Source organism: Equus quagga, chromosome 8 (genome assembly GCF_021613505.1).
Source record: "Equus quagga isolate Etosha38 chromosome 8, UCLA_HA_Equagga_1.0, whole genome shotgun sequence".
NCBI classification, from domain to species: Eukaryota; Metazoa; Chordata; class Mammalia; order Perissodactyla; family Equidae; genus Equus; species Equus quagga.
In genome coordinates, this window is record NC_060274.1 from 30,155,914 (window position 1) to 30,180,234 (window position 24,321).

At 38.7% G+C, this 24,321-nt stretch overlaps 1 protein-coding gene across 1 annotated transcript in view; it reads right to left on the reverse strand.

The window, feature by feature from the left end:
* RELN (reelin) overlaps positions 1-24,321 on the reverse strand; it is a 461,988-nt gene that overhangs the window by 223,606 nt on the left and 214,061 nt on the right. Inside the window, exons 5-7 of the mRNA XM_046670156.1 lie at positions 22,037-22,069; positions 19,204-19,282; positions 4,060-4,156 (exon numbers count right to left, since the gene is read on the reverse strand). Coding sequence (XP_046526112.1) covers positions 4,060-4,156; positions 19,204-19,282; positions 22,037-22,069 — 209 coding nt within the window. The remainder of the gene's footprint in view (positions 1-4,059; positions 4,157-19,203; positions 19,283-22,036; positions 22,070-24,321) is intronic.

Genomic DNA, 24,321 nt, shown 5'->3' on the forward strand with positions numbered 1-24,321 from the left:
GACTCTCATTTGCAATCACTCTCTTGTTGGGTTCCCACCCCCGTAAGCTAAAGTATGGGGTGCCTGCTATGACCACACCCTATAGAACAAAGTGTATACCTGTGTTTCATGGTGGCAGAAGCAGTAGGCTGTCTTACCTCCACTTCTCACATATCATAATAACATCCTTACACTTGTCCCTGCATTTGTTAGCCCCCTTGTGATGTATCCACAACTGCAGAAGGGTCAAGAGATGCCCAGTTCATGATTGCCATGGAAACCAGTGGACAAACAGTGAGCGAGCCTCTTGCTCTGCCAGAATTCAGCAGAGATGTGAATATCAAAAGATTGCACACGGGCTTCCCGTTTCTACTCCTCGATTTGGAAAGATGGCTGGACGTGTGCTTGAAATACACAGCTTCACAATTCATGAAGAAGGAGGAAAGGTGACAGGGAGGAGGGCAAGAGAGACATTTTGTAAGTTCTCCAAACATCAATATAGGTATCAGCTCCCAACTGATTTTAATGCAGCAAAAATCACTGGTGTCAGGGTGTCAGAGGAAATTCTCCTTAAATTTAAAAATTTTTCAGTAAATTGAATGAATGCTCTTCTTTTCTGATTTTACATAACAATAGATTCTCAGATGAATTACTAAACAACTCCTGAATATAAGTTATTTAAAACCATGATATTATATAAGTTAAAAGCACATGGTTGTTGCTACTGGTAGCAGGAGAATTAAACACGTTGGACAATCTTAGATACTTAGCCTGGTGGGATAACAAATGATGCTTGTGTCACCACGATCAAGTTTTACTACTGCTAGTAAACAGTAAGTGGCTTGAAATATTGCCAAATTTCAACTTACATGTGCTAACTGAGGGTGACCTTAGACTTTGAATAGTCATTCATTCTACATTTATTTTTTTCACCAGAGAAGTTAAGGACTGGTGGAATGGCTGACTCTCCTTTTGTTACCTTCACCCATTTAGTTTATTAGTAAAATTGTCGGCTACAAGAAAATAGGGAAGACGAAGAGAAAAAAATAACAAGAAGCATTGGCTATAAAATCTACTCACTTATATTTACATTTGGGGATTATAAATTATTTATTATTCTTGAGTTCAAATGTGTAAGTTTAATCTGAAACGTTATCGAGCCTTTATATCTGACATTCTGAAAACCAAAGGGTCTCTTAAAGGTTTTTGATAAATAATATAACGACTATGAATAACTGACAGAGAACTTTTTTCCTACCAAATCTCAGTGCTCCTAAATTATCCAATAGACTCCAAACTATGGGAAATCAGTATGATCACTAAATGAATCTGAAGAATTCACTGTAGGCTGATGCTGTTCATTCTGCACCTCTTCCCTGTAAATTTTTATTGGGTTTAATGCTGTTTTTGCCCAAACTCGCCCTTCTAACTCAGATGCATTTCCAAATATGTAAGAATAATTCAGTAAATAATTTCTTTAAAAAATGGTGGCTAACATAACTAATTTCATTTTAAGCTCTGACAGAGTACATTTTCTCTTAAAGGAGTGGGTAGATGAATTCCTCTTTACTTCTATTTTAGACTAGGAAAATGAATAAAGTTAGGTGTACCTCCTGAAATATGAAGACTTCACTGGGTTCAAAAAAATGTGTGCGGGTTGCACAGCCCCGGAGCAGTGAAAACACGACACGTGGTACATCCATGCAGAGCACATGCACCTCACTGACTCTGGCTTTTATTGAAATGAAATGGCCATTTGACTAAACTCACAACATAGAGATGCTCTTTTCGGCATTGTAAAAGATAAAGCATTAGCCTATTAAGGTTCTTTGTCTATGGTTCTTTGTTTCACAACTTCAGTTAAGAAATGGATTTATGAAAAACAAGAAGGCGTATTTTTTTACAAAGTGATGTTTGGGGGCTGATAATTTTCATTGGTTCCTATGCACAACCGTTTCGACTTGATTCAGTTTTGAAGCACCATGCAAATATCTGAATTTTAGTGAACATAATAGCATGTTAATTGACAACTGACTTCCTCAGTTTTCATTCGATTAATGTCTCCTGTAAATACAACTTGGGTACAATATGCATTTTTGCCCCTGGGACACCAATAGAGTATAAAACTTTTTGAAAATTAGAAGTTGCTAGTGTGTAAAATGTGAATGTCATCTCCATCACTGTCATGTATCTTCATTCTAGTCCCTTTGCGTCTACAACACAATTCTTCTTAGGAACATACTTGTGATGGGAATATAAATCTGCATACGTTTTTTTCTTTCTTGGATGAAGATAATTATTTTGAATATTTTCCTTTATAGTTGAAAGGCTAATCTCACATTATTATATAATATACTTCAAAACCAGCCTATTAGGTGTATACATTCTAAATGCTAAACAAGCTGGGATATAGTGAAACAATCAGGATTAAATATACGTGGGATCAAATAAACTAAATACTTTGGCTTTTATGCCATAGAAATATGAAATTTGGCATTATCTTCTCAGATATTTTTACTTCCTATTAATCAGTAGAAATAAAAAAGAATTTGCCAAGCATTTCCAGAAATATTACTGAACGAGAGAACATTCTAAAACAGGCATTTATGCTAAGCTCAATTAACTATGGCAAAAATTTAATTTTGTTTAAGGTTTATAGATAATTAATTCAGTCATGGTACATTATTTAAAACGTACTAGCAAATTCATTTTTTCCAGAAGAACTTCACTAACAGAGTCACATTTGTCTGCAGGAGTATTACAACACCTCGTGAGTCTTGAATTATGAGCACCTATTATTTTAATTTGCATCCAATTAATTCTGTTTGTGTTCTAATTTCAAGTAAAAACTCTCCAATTTATCAATGTTCTGAAGCTTGTATCTTTAATAAATTAAATGTATCCATTGCCATGAAAGGGGTATTCAAGCAGCATAAAATAAGACCCATGTTGTAAAAATTAATTAACTTTCACATTTTGATAACTAAATCTTCTTTTAATTGCCTAGCTAGTTTTTCTCCTCCTTTTTACTGTGGAAGTCAGTCTTTTGGCCTCTTTGAAAGTTAATGAATTTGAAACAGAATGTGTGACATAGGGGTGAAAAATACAACCTGTTACTAAAAGCCCCATGATAAGGAAGACGTGGGAGAAAAAAGGAGAAGCAGCTTTGAAGCTCAAGTCAAAAAGCAGAAAAGCAAAGCACGAGAGATGTTGCGAGGAGAACATCTTTTGGGAGCAAAGAACTTGAGCCAGGGGTGTGAGACAACAATTGCTGTTAGATCCTTTTTCAAGAATGGGAACTGAGTGTAGTCTTCACGCCAGAAACAAGAACAGAGTAACAACAAAAGGCTCGTCGGCCACATGCTGATGGCTCTCGGGTTCACTGCTTTCAAGTTAGAGAGCTCACAATTCATTTTACAGATGATCCAAAAACGTATCTTTGGCAAGCAAAGTCTAATCAGTCTAAACTAGAGGAAAATAACCTGCTCCTGAACATTTTGGCATAAACCAAAATTTTTTAAAAACTGGTTTATTCAGTGTGCTCTTTCACTCAAAAAAAATCAAAGTTCCTCTGTGGTTAGGAAAAAAGTTTAAAAATAATAGATAAAATTACTTATCTAACATTTTTGGCTTGTGAGGAGAAAGTAAAAAGTTTAAAAGTAAAGTTTTATACAAGAACTTATAAAGTCATAAATTATTTAGATATGTTATATATATAATTACATATATAATTATTTAGATATGTTATATAAACAATATATATAAATAAATGTGTGGCATATATGTCATATGTCACACATGTACCCATATTTTTAAAAAGCCATCTAATCATAATAATGCACCATGTTTAATGAGATCCCTTGATGCTGCCAATTTTATTAGTGAATTCTTTATTTTTACATTTGAAAATAAACCATAAAATCACTGCTCCCTATTTTGAGATATCTGTAATAGGACTCATAATATAAATAATACTGTAAATTTTTATCTGAACTATGACAGCATAAGAACCTTTTGTTGGCAAAAAGCTTAGTAAAAACAATGTACTTGGAATAACGTACACAAATAGCATATACTTACCAATTCTCTTGGACCATATGGCTCACAGAAGGTGACAGCATTGCCATGCATAATTGCACCACACTGTTCTCCAGTCTCACAGTTGTTACATTCAACCCTGTGGGAACAGAGAATGCATCCTCAGTCTGTGAACTAAGGAGCACAAACTGGTTTATTGCTCAGGTAAGAAAAGATGTAACACTTATTGTTATTCAGTTCAAACTAACATTTTGAGGTAGGTAACTGTCTTTGTGCACTGTGAGATGTTAAGGAAACATGAAACCAGAAATACTAGAACTTAAATTCCAGTTCTTTCAGTTACTCGCACTGGTGGGCAAGTTATTTAACCTGCCAAAGTCTCCGGTTTCTTACCTGCAAAACATGGAAAATAATACCAACCTAAACGTCACATAGTCATCATGAGGATGAAATGAGAGAGTGTACATAAACCAGAGCACAGAACCAATCTCAAAGGAGGCACGTAACAATGGCGGATGGTATTATTACCAATAATTGCATATAATATATGCTATGTCCAATAAAAGGATGTTTGTAAATATTAAAGAAAAGCAAAGTAATATACACCTATATAATGAACTCAAAACTTATACCTCTGAAATCAAAAGATGTTTTACAAATTTTAAATCTTTTTCTTTTGAGTTATAAGCGTAAATGTTTAAAATAACGGTCCTCAAATAAATGTGCATGTCCACAAAATATACCATGCCAAAAATAATGGAATCAGATTATATTTAACGCATATATTAATATGAAATATATACAAATTCTAATTCAAGCAAGTTTTGGATACTGAGCTAATACCTTAACTGACAAATAATTTAATTAGCTGCTTTCTTTATTATTATAAAACGAAGTGGTAATAAAACCTTAGGTCAGAATTTCAAAAATAAATATATTCATGTCTTTAGTAGAAATTGAAGGTATGAATATTCTGGATCTGACTGTGCATGTTTGCAGGAACATTTACAGGTACTCTGCAGTGTGACATTTCAACCTACAATCCTTACATACCTAACACGGGGAAAGAAAGATCTACGTTTCCTCTGTCTGAACCTCAAACCACATGAGAGCTGTATTTCACGCAGAAAGGACATTTTCAAAGACTTTTACATTCCAAGTGCCAAATGCTGTGGAAAGGGCACTATGCCCTTTGTTTTGGAGATCATTGTATTATGCCCTTTCAGCTGTTTGCTAATTTCAGAGAAAGAGGGAGTAGGAACTCCCATTCAAGTAGGAAGAAGACAAAAATGTGCAAAGATATCAGGCAGCCCCTAAAGCCAAGAGGCAGAAGCACAATGAGTAAGTAAAAGCTTGGCAAAGAGATGTAAGTATTTCCTGTCTGTGTGCTGCATGGAATAAATGATTGCTGTTATCATAACCTTTTGAGCTGTGTTCCCAGACAAGGAGATCAACAATGTCAAGAACCTTTAATTTTTCTAGAATAAACAGAACAATTTCTGATATGGAATTTAAAATGCTAGTATTTCAAAGCATCGCAAATCTTAGTAGGAGATTTAAATCTTCTCTTGATTACTGTGAAGCAAGATTCTAATTAACTGTCCTTGACATCAGAAGAGTGTCGTAAGAGTGACAACACACATTTCATATTCACCATTTGATGCCCAGCATGTTGTAGTCCATAAATACTTGAACGAATGAACGAATGAATGAATGTAAGACAACTTCATAAATACAACTCTTATTAAAGCTGCGGTCAGAAGCCCTTAGAATAGTGCCTGGCACATAGCTAGTACAATGTAAGTGTTAGCGGCTTTTAGGATTATTATTGTTATCATTATTATTATGGATTTCCACCATTTGCATCCAGAACTGGTATATTAGTTATTTTTTTCCCACAGAAAACCTTAATACATGAATGTCTTACGACTGTTTTTCTATTCTTTTAATCAGACATTAATTTTTTCCAAGGACTGTGACTGTGATAAAAGTACAGAAAAGTAGCACAAAAATTATAGTGGGGTTCTTACTGAGCGATAGATGAGGATTATCTGGTCTTCAAGTCATTGTGAAAGGGCTTCAGAGAAACAGCAACTTTGACAGAGGAAAATGAAAAGAACGTTCAACCCTCACCATGGCTATCTGCCATTTTCCTCCTGTGACGATAAACTGAAAGCGCTGTTGTTGATGGGAAGTCTGAGGCCTGATGCCTGAATTCCCGCGGCAGTCATTCTATCTATCAACACTGATCAGCAGTCCCCAAATCAACCGTATGTCGAGAAATAATATCTCTATAAAATATGTGTATTACAGGGCCTCTTCCCCCATGGTTTTGATTAAACGGGATTCAGGTGCAGCCTAGATACCTGGATATTGTTTAAAGGTGTCTCTGACATAGATGGCCAACAGCCTGGCATTCGGGAACCAGTGACTAGACAAGAGATGTTTAATGTGTTTAGAGAACTGCTTCTATTTTGTGGAATAACATGAGTTAAAAAGCCAATAAACACAAGAAAAAAGCAAACAGACACAGTTCTTCTCCCCACTTGGTTCAAGAAGCCCTCTGACTTTCCTCTTCTTCATTGTGCTTTATAGCTCCAGAAACATAAAATAAAATTTACAAAGGCACTGGTACCCTGTTGAAACGTAAAGATTTGGAATTATCAGCCGTTACTCACTGGGTTGCCGCTACTTGGAGGTACAATGGCTTCACCAAGGATTGATGGAACAAATCCATCGGCTTCCTGCCAAGGTCTTTTAAATGCCCTTTGCTTGAGTTTCTCACAGTCTGACTGAGTTTGTCAACATAATTTATTATAATTTATCCTGAAAGCCCACCCCTCCAGGTGATCAAATCCAATCCACTCTTAGTTGCCAATGGTGTTATTTATTCATTCACCATTCATTCATTCATTCTTGTAATTAACAGACTTGTGTTGAGGACCCACATGCACTTTGTGAGCTTTAGTGGCACAAAGACCAATAAAACAGTATCATTTTCTTCCAGGAGTTTACACTCCAGAAGGACAGGCAAAGAAACAAACACATAATTACAATACAGGATGCCAGTGCAATGATAGCTACTTACTGCATTCTATTATGTGCCAGATTCTCTAAAGTCCATTAAACCTTTCAACCTCTCTAGAAGATAGTTATCAGTGTCCTCCTTTTACTAATAAGAAAATTGTGCTTCAGAGAAGTTAAGCATTTGCTCAAGTCACACAGCTACGAAGCTGACAGAGTTGCAATTTGGACCCAGGTCTTGCAAATCCTAACACCCACCACATGTCCCATAGCTCCTCACTCCGTATAACAGGAGTATGCACTGGTTATGATGGTACCAAATTTGGACCGAGGAAGCAAGGGAAAGATTCCAAAGAAGATGGTCCCAGAACCGGTCCTGAATGAGAAATAAGAGTTACTCAAGCAAGGAAGAAAGGTGAGGGTGGGATAGGGCAGAAAGAATGCAGGGATTACAACACATAAGTAGAACTGCTACTTCAGTGGGTCAGTACGGCTGGAACCATGCTGGTACATGGAGAAGGGTGAGGCCGGAAAACAGGAACTAGTTCATGGAAGGCCTCACGTGCCATTCACCAAGTGGTAGGTACCAGACCAGGAGCTCTACAGGCAATGCCTCAATTAACTCATACAAAACCCTCTCCCTCTGTTTTTATCCTCATTTGGAGGATGCTAAAACTGAGATTTAGAGATATTAAATGATTGTCCAAAGTTACACAGCTTCTAAGTTATAGAACTGAGGTTCAAACTCCCATTTTTCTGTTTCCAAAGTCATGATACAAACCCAACTTTAAGGAAAATTACTCGAGCAAATGATGGGTTGGGGGTAGAAAAGACAGGACCATTGAAGTAACACAAGCAAGACATAATCGTGCCTTGAAATAAGGTGGAGATGGAGAAAAGTGGGCAACTCTAGAGTATTGCTATTCACCAGAAATGTAATGTGAGCCACATACATAGTTTTCAACTTTCTAATGGCTACATTAAAAAATAAAAAGAACAGGTGAAATTAATTTTAATGTTTTATTTAACCCAATATGTTCAAATTATATTTTAACATGCAATTAACATAAAATTATTAATGACATAGTTTACATTCTTTTCTCACACTAAGTCTTCAAATTGTGGGTGCATTTTACACTCACAGAATATTTCAACTCAGACTAGCCACATTTCAAGCACTCGACAGACGTATGTGGCCAGTGGCGACCGTACTGGGTGGCACAACTCTAGAGAATGACAGGGCTTAGAAACTAACCGCTCTCCAGTTATGGGGACAACTGGAGATAGTCAGCTAACGATGACCATATGTATCTGAACTTTAGAGAAAGGAGATTGGCACTGACGTGACAGTTCAGGATATGGTTGAAATCACAGAAGTGTATATTTTTGGGGGTCAGGGGGGAAGGGAAGATACACAAAGTGAGGAGAGAAGAGGCCCAAGAGTGGGTCCCTGGGGAACAATCATATTGCCCTTAGTCTGGTTTCTGGAAAGCTCTGATCATCATCATGACCCTTCAATCAACAGGAGCCTATCTCCGCTCACTTATCCACGATTATTGGCAGTGGGTTATTTTCTATTCATGTTCCTAAGAATCTCTGCTGCTCATCGTGACTTTCCTAATAGTGAACTTACAATATGACCGTCCTGATATTTTCCTATAATTAAAGCTAAGCATTGTGCAACTACACATACAAATGCTACTGTCATAAAGAAAAAGATAAGTCATAATTTCACAATGAACACAATGACTCTGATAGAAAAAAGGCAGTACACAGGGCAACTAGTGCTCATGGCTTCCCAGAAGAAAATAGTGATTCGGGTCAGAAAGACAAGATGAGCTTTAAAAACCTACAGATGTCATTAAACGTCCAAATTCCAAGAAAAGTAATTTCTGGCTTACCCCAAATTCAGAATAGTACCTGAGTGCTCTTAAAGACCAACGCTCCTCTCTTTCCCTCATGCCTCTGTGTCTAACAGTTTAATTTGTTGAGTAGAGTTAGGTCCTTAACCCCAATGGGTGCCCTCTGTGAAGAATACTAGTAGCCTGAAATCCTCCTCTTTCCTTATGGAAAAGTTCTACAAATTCCTAAAAACTGGAGTTCAATTTGCTGAATAATGAGCAGTCCAATTTCCTTCAGTCTCAGAGTAAAAAAAAAGTGCTGTTCATTCCTAACATTGAAACTGTGGCCTCACAATTGAATTTTCTCAGGAAAATGATGGGCTTTGTAAAGTTAGGTAAGATATTCTTCAGAGATTGGTTGGAAGAAGGAAGTTTTAAATAATCCCAGTCAGACAGACTTTTGTTTTTCAATTTAAAAAGAAATGTGACACACCAGGCTAAGAATGAGAAATGAATTGCTTCCCTGGCTAATAGGAAAAACAATACTGAATATTTCTCTAATCTAAGAAACTTTCCCCCCTCTTTTTCTTTTTCCCAGTATGAAAAACAGAACATAAGAATCTGACAAATACTATATCACCTCATACAAACAGCCCACCTCAAAACATATTCTGCCATGAACAGTACGATTAAAAGACATTTTACGGGAAATTTGCTATCGCCAAAGACCACGCAAAGGCTGAATTTATTAACCCCCCTCTGAACCTATTTGTCACATGCTTGCGTTCCACATGAAGCTTATCCATTACCAGAGTTCAGAGATCACAGCATGTTCAAGTTAGAGGGCACCTGAAACATCGCTGGGTCTCATCACCCCCCATTTCACAAACGATGAAACAGGACTAGAGCTCAGGTCCCCTGAATCCTTGCCCCATATTCTTCCCACGCCACTCTAATGCAGCCAGTTAGAGAAAAGAACTCTAATTCTACAAAAACAATGCGCATTTCTAAAAATGTCTGTCATCACTTTTACTGACAGTTTATTTTTAAAAGCAGCAATGACTTTTCTTAAAAGTTCCTTTTTTCGCTTATAGGATAAAACGATTTGGTTTTGTTAATGACAATGTACAAAAAGAAGAAAGATGCCAGAGACTTCAGAGAAAATGTTAAGAATGAATTTTCTGGACTGAAGTATATAATCAAATTCAATATTCCTTTCCTTATGTACAACATTAGATAATTCATCACTATTTTATATATATGCTATTGCATTCTTGTTTTTTCTTTGCTAACAAAAATATACAAGAACGAGTAAATAGAAAGGCAGGTACTTGTTGACCAACACAACTAGGGTCAAACCTTAAACATAAAAGAAAAAGAAATGCTTTGAACCAAGGTTTTGTTTTTCACTATAACAAGCTTCTCGGCAGTTTGAAACTTGGTGTCCATTCCCTCTCTTTGCTTTTCACTATTTAGGTGGCTATTTTTGTCTGGGATAAAGAATTATATGTGTGTGTGTGCTGTAAAGAGTACACTTCTGAAGGTATAATTATGTTTTTAATCTTGATTTTAAAATGATTAGACTGGAAAACATGCCAAAGCAACCGTCCAGGAGGCACAGAGGAAGCTGAAGAGTAACCTCCCTGGGGCCCGGTCCCCAGGCACCACGGTGACTCACACAGGACATACAGGATGCAAGAGGAAGGAGGATTAATGAGATGGCTGGGCTCCTTCGCACAACCAGAGATTTATGAACGGTTGTGCTGACATCATCCTGATAACAATAAATAAATAATTGAAATATTATTTTCTCAAGAGCGGTCTAATTACATGGCTCATTCTTCTCAGAGCAGAGTGAAATCACCCAGCCTTTAGATGGCATTCTGCCGAAACAAGTTAATCACCTGGAAACTCACTGACAATCCGTTATCATCAAATTTTCATTTGAGATACATGCCTTTTGTCCCCAAGACCAAGGACATTGTATTATCTATCCATAATTTACTGCCTCTGAAGGAGGCCGTGTCTGGGACTCGGTCCCCGAAGAAGCAATCTGGCATCTATAAGCCAGAATTGTCTATTCACTAGCATTTCTGAATGAAGATAGATATTAAAATAATTTTAATATTTGTTCCGATTATAAAAAGTGGTTTAAAAATGGAAAAAGAAAAGAAAAATCTCATAAATTTTCCTGACCCAAAGACAACACGTCCCTTCCCCCAGGTATGGCTCCCAGTGCCTGTGCTGGCAGAATCTGATGTGTGGGCCTGCAAGGCGAGGTCGGATCACGAACTGGCGAGTCCCACCAAAGTAAATGGGACCTGCGGGCCATCTGGTAGCGGGGCAATCAGGTGACTTCTGGAGACACTGGAGCTCCTTGTACTTTCCATTCAAACCTCAACAATGGGGCCGGCCCAAAGGTGCAGCAGTTAAGTGCGCACGTTCCGCTTTGGCAGCCCAGGGTTTGCCGGTTCGGATCCTGGGTGCGGACATGGCACCGCTTGGTAGGCCTCCCACATATAAACTAGAGGACGATGGGCATGGATGTTAGCTCAGGGCCAGTCTTCCTCAGCAAAAAGAGGAGGATTCACAGCAGATGTTAGCTCAGGGCTAATCCTCCTCAAAAAAAAAAACCCCATCAACTTTCGGCCATATTTTATAATAAAGAAGGCATGACTATTTACTTGTGTAAGATCAAGCTTTTAGAAAAACCCACAAAAAATCCTATCCTTTTTGTAATTGTGGAATATTTTTAGAAAAACAGCAAGGAAAGTCCACTGTCTAAGACTGAGAATAACATCACCTTCAATGATGTCATGCCTTTTTTCTAAGGAGCTAACACACCCTCTAAACATGAAAATGACAAAACCCCATTTATAGCTCATTCTTTCTCATTACTTCTCACTAAGGAAGGTAAGAGAACTCTTCTTATTTCACTAGGGAGTTCAAAAATTTGATCTCTCCTTTGTTAACAGGTACAATGACAAATATTATTTGGGTTAAAAATAACCCTTCTAAGATCCTACTACTGCACACAATATTCTGACCTCCTACCATGGCGAATTCCACGACATGCTGCTTAAAGAAGCATTTTCTCACTTGTTTCAAACGTACTTGACATTTAATTCCATTGAGTGAGCTCCTATTTCTGTCATCTAAAACAGAGATTAAAGAAGGAAATAATAAGCCTCCAGAATCACACCTTATTTTATTAGTAGGATACCTCCTGCTTAACCTTTCTATTGTAGAGGAAGCTTTTCCCCAGAGCAATTACATCATGGTGAGAAAAGAGGAAGAAAGAGGGGGAGGAAGCAAAAGAGGAAACTTAGAGGAGAGTTTTGTAATAAGAGGAAAAAGTTATTAACAAAAGAAAAGAGCGAGCGAGAGATAGTGGAAAGAGGTGAAGAAGTCAAGAGGGAGGAAGTGAGAGAAAAACTAGAGAAAGATACAGACAAGATCAGAATGTTGGACCATTAAACCCTAAAAGTCAAATTATAATCCCACAACTCAAAAATACACTGATACATCAGAAGGGCCAGCCGCACAGTGGCCTAGCGCTTAAGTTCAGGATGCTCTGCTTTGGTGGCCCCGGTTTGCCGGTTCAGATCCTGGGCACAGATCTACACCTCTTGTCCGCTATGCTGTGGTGGTGACCCACATACAAAATAGAGGAAGACTGGCACAGATGTTAGCTCAGGGTGAATCTTCCTCAAGCAAAAAGAGGAAGATTGGCAATGGATGTTGGCTCAGGGCCAATCTTCCTCACCAAAAAAAAATACACTGACACATTAGAGTTCTGGGATAGGCATGCCATCAGAGAAAACATTTATTTTGCCTGACTTTTCTCATCTACTCATAATCTCCCTCAGTCACCTGCTCTTGAAAAAATGAAAGGTTTATGCTCCATGTTCCACCGGGTAAGCCTGTCTGGATGATCAGCATTACAAAAAAAAAAAGAATCCCTTGGAAATCCTTCAGCAGTGGTGCAGAGTTCTTGCTGCCCATGGCTAGTGCTCCCCTTCACCCAGCGCTACCTTCTAGGCTGACTGCCCACAGGCCTGCTGGACACTGAGCAATGTGGATGTCCTTTCATCCAGCTTCTTTCCCAGTGACCTTGTTCATCAGTCTTACCTTATTCCGATTACCTGGAAATTCTACTAACATTGTGGTTCTCACATCTGGCTAAATGAGTCCCCTCTGTTTTTGTTATTTATATAAGGGGGATGCCAAGATACTCCAAGATACTAATGAATATGAAGTATTTTTACTGCCTCCTTAACTTCTTTGCTCTTAGGGGCTAAGCTATTAATCACTGAACAAAGCTCCAGCTAGAATAACTCACCCCCATCCTCAAACCCCAGTCTTTTCATATTCTTTGTTCAGACAATTATTTTTCTCAAATGAACTTTAATAAGCCAAATCACCAATCTTTTTGTTCCATTTCAGAATGATTGCTTCAATAAATGAGTATTTTCAAGAGAGTACCAGATGCAGCAGAGTCTGTGATCTCTGCTTCCCTGGTCCTGTACTATGGTCTTTTACATCCTCAAAATGGAAGCGTTCTAGCCTTTTCTTGATTCAAGCAATCCTACGCAGTGTTAGCCATGGCTTTAGTTCCTTAGCTGTAAACCACGGGGCTTTCTGTTTGATAAACCAACTGACAGAGGTCTTTGCGTACCATAGGATCTGAGACAACTTCATGTGCGTCTTTCTTCTTGATGTCTCATATCCCTGGTGGCAACACATCTTACTCATCTAAGATGCTTCTTCTGAGGAGGGACTCCTGTTCGTCCCTGATCTCTGCTGAATGGGACACTTCTGCTATTATTATTGTGCTGGAGGGCAAACATCTGTTGTCACCTGGTTGCCATTTGTCATTGTGTTTTCTAACAGTCCCATGTTTCCCTCTAGAACATCAGAGCCTGGTGACATTATAGCTTTGCACGCCCTCTGTGAATTTCAGAAAACAAACATTAAAGGGATAATCTGTTAAGCAAAACAAAGAGTTCTCCTTGACTCAGTAAATGCTTGGAGGGGAGAGACACTTCTTAAGAAAACATAAATTATTTTTAAGAATTCATACACTTTTTAGTTCCTTTAACTCTCTCTCTCTCTCTCTGAACTCTTTGTAACTCCATGTCATGAATCAGAAATGTCTCCTGGGGGGGTGGGGGGGGGGGCAGGCCCTGTGGCCCAGTGGTTAAGTTTGGCATGCTCTGCTTCTGCAGTCTGGGTTCACAGGTTTGGATCCTTGGGTGTGGACCTACACCACTTATCAGCCAAGCTGTGGTGGCAACCCATATACAAAATACAGGAAAACTGGGACAGATGTTACCTTAGGGCAAATCTTCCTCAGCAAAAAAAAAAAAAAAAAAAAAAGAAAGAAAGAAAAAGAAATGCCCCCTATTTCTTATTTTTTCTCATTGTTTTTCTTATTATTGTGGGAATTTTTTATTGAGGTAGATTTGCACACAGTGAAATACACAGATGTCAGGTTTTGACAAATGCACACATCTATGTAACCCATGCCCTCCCAATATATATAAGATTCATCACCTATAAAGTTCCCCATGTTCCTTTCCAGTCAGTCCCTCATCCCTGAAACAATTACTTATCTAATTCCTAGCACTTTAGATAATTTTGCCTATTCTAGATTTCATATAAGTGGAACCACAGAGTCAGATCTATTTGGGGTCTGGCTTCTTTCATTCAACATAATATTTTTGAGATTCAACCATGTTGTTTCAATGATCAGTAATTCATTCCTTTTTATTTCTGAGTAGTATTCCATTGTATGGATGTATCACTGTTTACCCATTCTCCTGTTGATGGATACCTAGGATGTTCCTGATTTTTGGCTATTAGGTATATTTATTTTTAATAAAAAAAATCAAGATTGCTCTCCACTTGCATGAAATACTGGCAGTGTTTATATTCTACTAAAATAGTTTAATTCATAAAAAGCAACTATAAACTGTAGTTGATGTACAAGTAGTGAATGCTTAAGTGAAATGTTAACAAGATGAAGCATATTTGTAGGTCCTTACATTCCTCCTAAATTTAGTTACGTGGGGTTTCTCTTCCCATCTTTTTTTTTTGGTTGGAAGATTACCTCTTTATGAATAAGACACTAACTGATCCCGTTCATCATCAGCAGTGCAAGAGTACTGAACACACTTGATAATGGAGAGTTGTCAGCAGTGCTGACAAATTGGTGCTGCTCTATCCACACTCTCGCACCCTCTTGGGCACATCTGAATTGATAAAGTCACTGTTGTGGTTCAGAGGTGCACCTGCGTGTGGTCCAGCATCAGAGCAAAGATAACGTGGAGAAGCCTCCCGCTCCTCAAGCCTGAGATGCCACTATATTCCAATAAAGGGGTTTTGTAGTTCTCTTTACTTCTCATCTCTCATTCAAACAAAGCAATCAGAAGCACTGAGCGAGTGAGGGGACAGAGGGCCACTTCCCTAGCAGAACCCCAGAGAGATCTGGGGCCAAAGAGCAGAAGGACTCTATGCTCTGCATCTCAGGGAGGCAGAAGGACCTAATGTGCATGATAATACACCAGAGCACAGCATCGCAAAGAGGCCCACAGCCCCGGTCCAGGAGCAGCAGAACAGTTTCCATGTCCTCAAGCAGGGATCAAAACAGAGCCAGTGCCTTGAAGGAGCAGTCAGGACAAGGATGAAGCCGCTCTGTGTGGACCAGACATCAAAGACCAGATGAGATAGGAACAGATCACTGGGGGACTGAGGGGCGTCCCCACCCTATTCCCTGCTTTTGCACTAATCAGCCCTCTGAAACTCAGTTACAACATCAGAAAAATGGGAGAGGGCAAGCCAAAGTTGACCAAAATTAAGTTTCCACCACTAGTAGAAGGGGGAACAATGAAAAGATATTAAGTTGGGTTGTGAAAAAATAAAGTTTTATTTCTCTGATACCCAAGTTTGCGGACAGAATTCAAAGCAGCTACACTTGTGTAAGCATAAACAACTTCTGGAAGTTCCTGGCAAGAAACTCTTAATGGTTGTTGCCTCTGGGAAAAGGGAATATAGGTCCAGCGTGGGGGGGGAGTCTTATTTTTATTATTTTTTAAATATTACCAGACTTTTTGCCAAGTACATTTATCAATTTTTAAATAAAATCTAATATTTAAAGTAAGTAGATAGTGCAATAAATATTGAGTTGATGTAAAAAAGTTTCTTGGTTCCCTTCCCAGTGCCGTCAAACACTTGAAATAGTGACTTGGCTGTTATGTTCACTCATAATAATAGTAATATCATTTTATGTTCTTTGTTTTTATACACAGTCTTTTGTACATGAGGTAACAAACGTGGATACAGAATTATATGAAGTGGAGTGGAAAAAAAAGTTGGCTTCATTAAATGACGTTAAAGGAAACAAGTAAGTTGTGAGCGCTTTCACTGCTAACCTGATCTCCAACATGGCACAGACATGACTTTAGTCTCCTAATTTCTAGTTTTGCTTGTCCTCAAAAATTACAAATTAAATAATGCATATGATGCTTTTTGAACCCGATGGGAGAAACATGCTCATAAAAGTAGCACATTTTTCTCCTGTGGCAAATTATTCGGTGATGTATTTAGTCATGGGACTTTGGCTGAGGCACACCGGGCACCGTGCTCCCACGTGGTGGTGTGTGACGGCGTGCAGAGTGATGGAGTTGGCAGCAAGGACTCTCCTTCCCACACTGCCACAAAGGTGCCCAGTGGTTGCTAATTCTCGGGGTGAAAAGAATCAAAGACAATTTCACAAGGGACAAAACTCACGTGCCAATCCGTGTACCAAGAAAGCAGAGACTTTAGAAGAGTGAGAACTGCCTGTGAGTTTCCAAAACAAAACAGGACTTTGTTACTTTACCGGAAATGCCTCACTGGAATATCTGATTCTAGTGGGTGCTGTTTCTGACTTTAGGGAGTTTATGTCTATTTTTAAGGGATTTAAAGGATCCGATACCCTCTTTTTATTTTCCTTCTCCATGATTCCACTATAATATATTCTCCTTAATATAATAATACAAATATATTTAATTTGATGTCTGTTTTTCATCCAAATGCAATGTGGAAAGGCTTGGAGACTCATTTAAATAAACTGGCTGAAGATTATTTTCGTAATAATGATTTTTGATCATATCTGGGCTTAGCGGAGACAAGGAGACCAATGTGGAAATACGCCACAGGAGGAAGAAAGGAGGGGAGGGAGGGAGGGAGAGAGAAAGAGAGGGACCAAGGGAAAGGGAGAAGGAGAGAGAGAGGAAGAGAGGGAGGGAGAGAGAGAAAGGTAGGGAAGGAGAGAGAGAGGGAACTAACTTCACCAGGCATGGGGCCAGACTTTCCGACTCATTGATCTTTAAAACAATGCTGTGAGGACAGTATTTGCCTCCCTTTTACTGACGGGGAAACAGAGCTCAGAGAGCTGAAGCTAGCTTTTCACTTTCTCAAGGTACCCAGCGGGCAAGGGGCGGCTCTAGAGTCAAACCAGCCTGGCCTGACCTGGAGCCCAAGGCCACTTTTGTTCAACAAAGTCATCTCTCAACTTCCTAGTTTGTTTGTTCGTTTGCTTCCTGATCTTAAAGAGGCTAGATGAAGGAGATTGTGGACAACAAGGGATAAGATAAAACTACTCTGAAGCATATTTGATAGAAGACAGAAATACGTGGCTTTTAAAAGTTAATAAAAGGTTTTTTAAAAAAGCAGGAAAAACCATAGCTTAAGTAATAGGGACACAAAATCTATAACTTCAGTCAAGAAACAGCAGATCAGTCATGAAAATGGGTGAAGCAAAATCAATCACGTTTTATTGATTTTAAAAACAACAGAATTTGAACCACATAAAAGTCACATTTTGTATTTGTCAAGTAAACTCACTGAAGAAAATGAATTAGCTTGACAGAAATGAACTTGCCTTGAAAGAAACAATCATCTGATAACATCTACATTAATGGAATATAAAAGCCAAATGTCAGAGAAGTAGAGAATTTTTCCTGGGTAAAAGTGGTGCTTAGAAATCCTTTTGGCCTTTTTTTAATAAAGATTTTCAATTTATTTTAAGAAATTTATATTTAGGATATGTTCACGGGGAAGTGAAATTTTGTTGATAAATTATTGCTTTAAATGGCATATAAATTATGAGACCTTATGACTCTGTCTAGTCTGATTTTTTTTTTCTGTATATTTATACCACCTAGATCTATATTTCTTCCTGGAAAAGACATAAAAATTCCTCCGTCAAGTATTTAAGCACCAACACTCTCTATCACTGTATGTCATCTTCAACTCTCAGGTCAAGGGCCACTTTCTCCAAGAAACTCCTACCAAAGTAGTCTCTCCTTTTCTGGAACTACAATATGTTATTTGCAACACTCTATTACACTTCAGGATTTCTACCTTGGATTATAAGCTTTTTAAAAATACGTTTTTACTGTCTCCTGTACTAAACTATACGTTATTTGAGAGAAGGAGCCATATCTCTTTTTAATTTACTATATAAATAAAATAATTATCGCTTAGCATTTGTTGAACGGTGAAAATAAACAAAAACAAAAATGAAAACATATGCTGACATTTAAGGATGAAATGGTTATTCTCTTTCTAGCCTTGAGTATTGCTTGGACTTTGCTTGCAACTTGGAAGTTTACAGTCGAACTTCTAATTTATCTTGAACTTTTAATTGTGTATACAAAAACATGGTATCACAGAAAAAGCAGATTCAGATTTTCTGTCAAATTATGCAGACTGATTGTAGCTCTGCATCGACAGACCTATTTCTCCAAAGTCAGCGAAAACACAATAAATTTATTCATCCATTTATGTATTCAGTGAGTTTTTAATGAACGAGTTTTGGTTCATTATTTCTTTGCCCTCAAAAATCCCATGGAGTTGTACCTAAACAGCCTTCAAAGGAGAGACTGGAGTGTTAACAAGGAGGTGATTCGATAATTTAGAAGTTATTTGGAAGTATGACTCATATCATCTCTCATTTCAGATAAACCATTTCCCTTCTTTTGCTTGGCATGAACGCAATTATTAGACACACTAAAGCATAACGTTTTCTATGTAGAGAACTTGTACAGCTGAAAAAACATCTAACCACACTCGCAGCTTTGAGGGACTCCGGATCCAGTCCTTGAAGAAGTCAGGAAATAGACATACGCAGTCTACATTAAGCGGGATTCCTCAGTTAACAATTCTCACTGATACCTTACCGCTAAAGAGCGATTGAAGGGAGATCCAAGGGAGAGTCAGCACCATTGTTTTTTTCATTAAACGAACCAAAGTGAGGCATATTGCTGTAACTTACCATATATTTGGATTCAATTCCAGCTGGTGGTAGGAGTCAAAGTCATCTCGTAGGATAATACTGTCGCTATGTATTTCAGCTGAAAGAAAAGTATTTAGGAAAGAATTAAAGCAAGCAATTAAAGAAAAACGAAACAACAGATTAAGCTGCACAAAAGGGCTAACGCGCTGCATTTATGAAGAAAAACAGTATTTTAAATTAAAACTGAATTTCAAATGAGGAGTTGATTATCTTTGCTTTGCCCCTCAACTACCAAGCACAAGGGGAAAGACTCTGCTGCTCAGACACCTCCGTCTGGAAACCAGAGTCCCAAAGAGGAACTCCACCAAATTGTCACCAGGCAGGAGAAGCAGAAGGCCAAGGTCAGCACTGACTACAAGGAGGGGTCACACAAGACTTGCCTCTCACAGCTCCACACGCCCAGAACAGACTGTGTCCAATTCACTTTGAAGCAAGCAGAGAAGAGGATGGAACATTCCGTCTAGTTATTGTCAACTAACGTTGCTGGTATTTACTAACCCACTTCCTCTTCTCTTCCCTACCATCCCTCTTGCCCTGGCTTGCTTCCTCTCATTCTCTATATTCATCATTTCTTTATTCAACGTGTGTCAAATTAACATGTTTTTCCTTCAGAGATGCCTTGAAGAAGTTATCTACACAAACAAGCAAAACTCTTAAATAAAGTCATGCTGGAAGTTAGGAGGAATGCCAGGGAAATATCCATAGTTTTAAATATATTATCAGTACGCTTGAGATTGTATTAAATACCCGTTTTTAAGCTCTAGAGGAACTTGGGGCATGCCAAGAGCAAATACTGTTTTCATAAACTGTAGAGTATGTGATATTTCCACCGAATAGAGAGGGTGGACAATAAAAACAATCTCATGGCCACATATAACGTAAGTGGGCTCGTTTTTAAGGTTGTGTAAGAAAAGAAAATTACTTCTACTCAAGTTGTATTTTTACAACTTTTTTTTACAAATTTTTATTAATTTATAAATTTCTCTTTACGAATTTTTATTAATTTAATGCTTAAAAACTCTCTCATCTGAATCTCATGGTTTGCTTGGGGAGTTTGTTTCCGCTAATACGAATTCTCTGGGCTGTACAATTTTGTCTGAACCGGTTTACACATACTCTCTGGAAAAACTAAAATCATATGGTCTGATTAACAAAAAATAACCAAAAATTTTATTTTTTTTCAAAAGTGATATTTTACCTTTTTTTTTTTTGGCTCCCTCGAATATAATTCACTGAACTCACCGGGTAATTAAGACCACCTCCAAATGTCAGGAAGCACACTTCCAAATTCTCTTTGGTGACATCGCCACCTACAGCCACCCGCCCTCTTCAGATCAGGCAGGCCAGCAGGCAAGCACATAACGAAGTCTGGGAAGCAGGTGGACCAGCATGCACTGAGAGGCACGGCCGCTCAGACCCGAGGCCTCGGGCACGACAGCGGGGAGAATGTGGATTAGACCGGAGAGAACACTCTGATGCATTCTGTGCGTGGGAGTGATTTAATGATTCCTCTGAGTGATTAGATGCAGTGCCTAAAATGCCTATGGGGTACAGCTCTCTCCAACACCCAACCGGCCCAGACTCGCTGGGCCACCGCAGTTCACCCGGCCGCCTCGGCCGCCAGGAGGCATGCTTCTAAGGACTCACGTTCGCCTGCCAAAGAAGAGGAGCCCAGAGCTGTAGCATTACATAAAAGTAGAGCTTCCCAAGGCAGATTTTCCAAAGAGAAAAATAAATTAATTGGGTTTATAGGTTGAAAGGAAAAGCCCGAGAGACAAATCAATGACCTGTCTGCAAGTCCCACAGGAGAGACATCTGACAAGGTGGGAGAGGGCCAGGAGGGCTCCTCCTCATTCTCATTAAACAGCGTCGTCTAGGAAATTGCTTCTAAAATATGTCTTCACTGACACAAATGGGAAATTTAACTCTTAAAGATCACTTGCTCTTCAGAGAATTTCTTCCGAAGGCATGGGTAAGCCTCAGTGGTTATTTGTTCATGTATTTCTTTCTTTCCAAAGACTATTATAGCATTGACTATCTACTTTACAAAGACGAATTCATTTAATCCTCATAACAACCCAAGAGGGAGGTACTATTATTCCTTCCATTTTACCCGTGAGGAAATGAGTCACAGAAAGGTTAAGTAACTTGCTAAATGTCACGTGGCTAGCAAGTGGTGAAGGTGAGATAAAATGAGGTAGTTTGGCTCCAGAATCTGTACTCTTAACCACTACACAAAGCTGCCCCGAGAACCGTGGACCCCTAAGGGCAGGGCACTAGAAAACACGGTGAGGAAAATGAGAGGTGGTACCTTTAAATGGCACCATTAAACAAAGCATGGAGTTATTTAAACAGCCTCATTTCAATTTTTGAAGAAATGATCAAACTACTTCTTTTTTGACAACCCAGTACTAATCTGAGCAGACATCTGAAATCTGAAATGACCTCAGTTCCTCTACGCTCTCAGCTCCTGTCCCACCGCCTGTGTGCTGTACTATTTATGATGAGTAGGAGCTCTGGGGAAAAGGCAGCATTAGAACAAAAGATCACACTGGACAGGATCCCGAGGACGAACATACTAAGGGGTTCAAAAGTCCTTCCATCAGCCCAGCTGGGCAGCGTGACGGCCTCCTTGGTGAGGTCCTGTGTTCAAGCATAATCTGGACCTGAGTCTGATTCCAGTGAACGACCACGACTGGCGAATCAGAGGATGGAGAGTTTGCTCACCTCTATACCATCTGCCCACGTAGTCAGAGGAGTGAAACAGGAGAGCTAATGCTAAGGTTAACGACACTGGGTCTTAAAGACTTACCTAGATGTGGGTGCAGAGTGGCCTCTGTTGGAGCTGGACCGAGAGAGAAAGAGGAAAAGATGATTGATTAGCAACACACACAAACAATCCAGTAATAAACAATCTTGAATACAATTACAAAACTTAGGTCATACTAAATAAATTAAATGGCTGGAACCTTTTTAGAGGAGTAAGAAGAAGATGCCAGTACACTTCCTAAATGAGGATGTCCAACTCTTTATTTAGTTCTTATATTTAAAAGTAATGCATTATTCCGAAAGTGAAGAGTGGAACCCCAAAACACAGCACAGTTATTTATTATACATGGTCAGTCAGGTATCCTTTGAAACACACGACACAAATGTGATGTGACAGTTAATGGGCATTCCAAAACCCTTTCTGAGCACCATTACATGCCAGGGGCTGTTCTGGGTGTTAAGAAAACAGAGACGAAAAGCACTGTCCTTGCCCTCAAAGAGCTTACCGTCCGCTGGGGACAACTACAATATACTGTCCTAAGTGCTATGGTGAGGTGTCAGAGATGAGGGACAATGGAGGGGTACGAATTCCAGGCTGACCGGGAGGAGAGAGTTGTCAGGAGGGGCTTCCCAGAGAAGATGATTTCTCTGCTGAGCTCTGAAAGACGAGTAGAAGGAAGATAGGTGGGTGGAGGAGAGGGGACAGGTGCTTCTTTCTGGAGTAAACGTGGAATGGCATGGAGAATGGGAGACCCACAGCAACGTCAGCATGATCGGATGAAGGCTTAAGAGGAGGGAGTAGAAAAGGCGAAGTTGGGAAGATTGGGAGGACAAGATCACGGAAATGAATGCTAAGGACTTTGGACTTGACCGTGAAGGCAGGATGATCTCCCGAACATTTATGAGCAAAGGACTGGACGCTCAAACGTGCATCTGACACTCTGACAAGAGTTTGGAAATGAGGGATGCTGCCCAATTAATATTTTGGTTCTGTTTTTTTCTCAAAGGACTTCCAAATCTATGAAGAAATATTGTCAATTCACTATCTAAAAACTGAACTCATGACATAGATATTTTAAAACGTTTTATACCAGTTGAAGAGTTTTAGCCAGAGATGAAAAAATTAATTTCTATCACGATGGTCAATGCTTCAACTATGCTAGACGAAAAATCGAAACTTAGCATTTTAAAACTAGATTGTCTTATTGCTTGATATCAACACATTATACCTATTGAAAATACCTGTGTGCTCAGTTTTTTAAAACAGAATCTATGGAAAGTGTCACAGATACAGTTGTTAGTATAGAGTTAATATATACAGGTAAATGCTCTGAATCATCACCAGCTTGTGGAACTCTTGAAAAACACAGCAGAAAAATCTAATGACCTGTGTTTTGTGCCAATGCTTATCGGTTAAGTTGTAGAAGAGTTCTACGAAGATTCACTGAACTGTTAATTCTAACTTAAGATTTTCTTGAAACAAAAGGAATAAGGGCCAATTATCCAATAATCAATGACAAAAATATGGCACAATGATGTATGTTCCATCACCAACGTCACACTGCATATGAACGAGCTGAATTTGAAGCTTCAAGGAAAGCGAGAGTTTATTTGCAAAGTAGCTGGAAAAGTAAGAGAACTCACGTTGAAATTCAAATAAAATATAAATAAATAGTGATTTTACACATTTTCCTAATATGAATGAATACACTGAGGATTTTAACTGCAATTGACAGCACTGTCTAAATTGTCTGCAAAAAACTCCAAGGAAAATTTGAAGGATGTCTTATTGATATTGATCATTTTGAAGTTGCTTTTCAATTTATGCAATACCTCTGTGAATCCCATGTTAATAACACTAGGTTGACATAGAGTAAATGAATTTACTTGGAGAGATGTAGTTTTGAAACTGATAGACTTTTGTATCAAAGTTACATCAACTCTTCTAAAAAAAAGACGGACAGGGGCCAGCCCAGTGGTGTAGTGGTTAAGTTCACATGCTCTGCTTTGGCGGCCCGGGGTTCACAGGTTCAGATCCCAGGCATGGACCTACGCACCACTCATCATGCCATGCTGTGGTGGAGTCCCACATACAAAATAGAGGAATATTGCCACAGATTTTAGCTCAGGGCCAATCTTACTAACCAAAAAAATTAAATTAAATTAAACTGAAAAGATGTACAAATTTTGTCAAGGTGGATGTGGACATTAAAGGAAAATAATTTGTTGATATTCCATTCAGTTGTTGGGAGGCCTTTAGGTAGGTATGGAACACTTGGATATATGAATCTAGTTTTCAACTGTAAATTTTATAAAATCTTAATATAG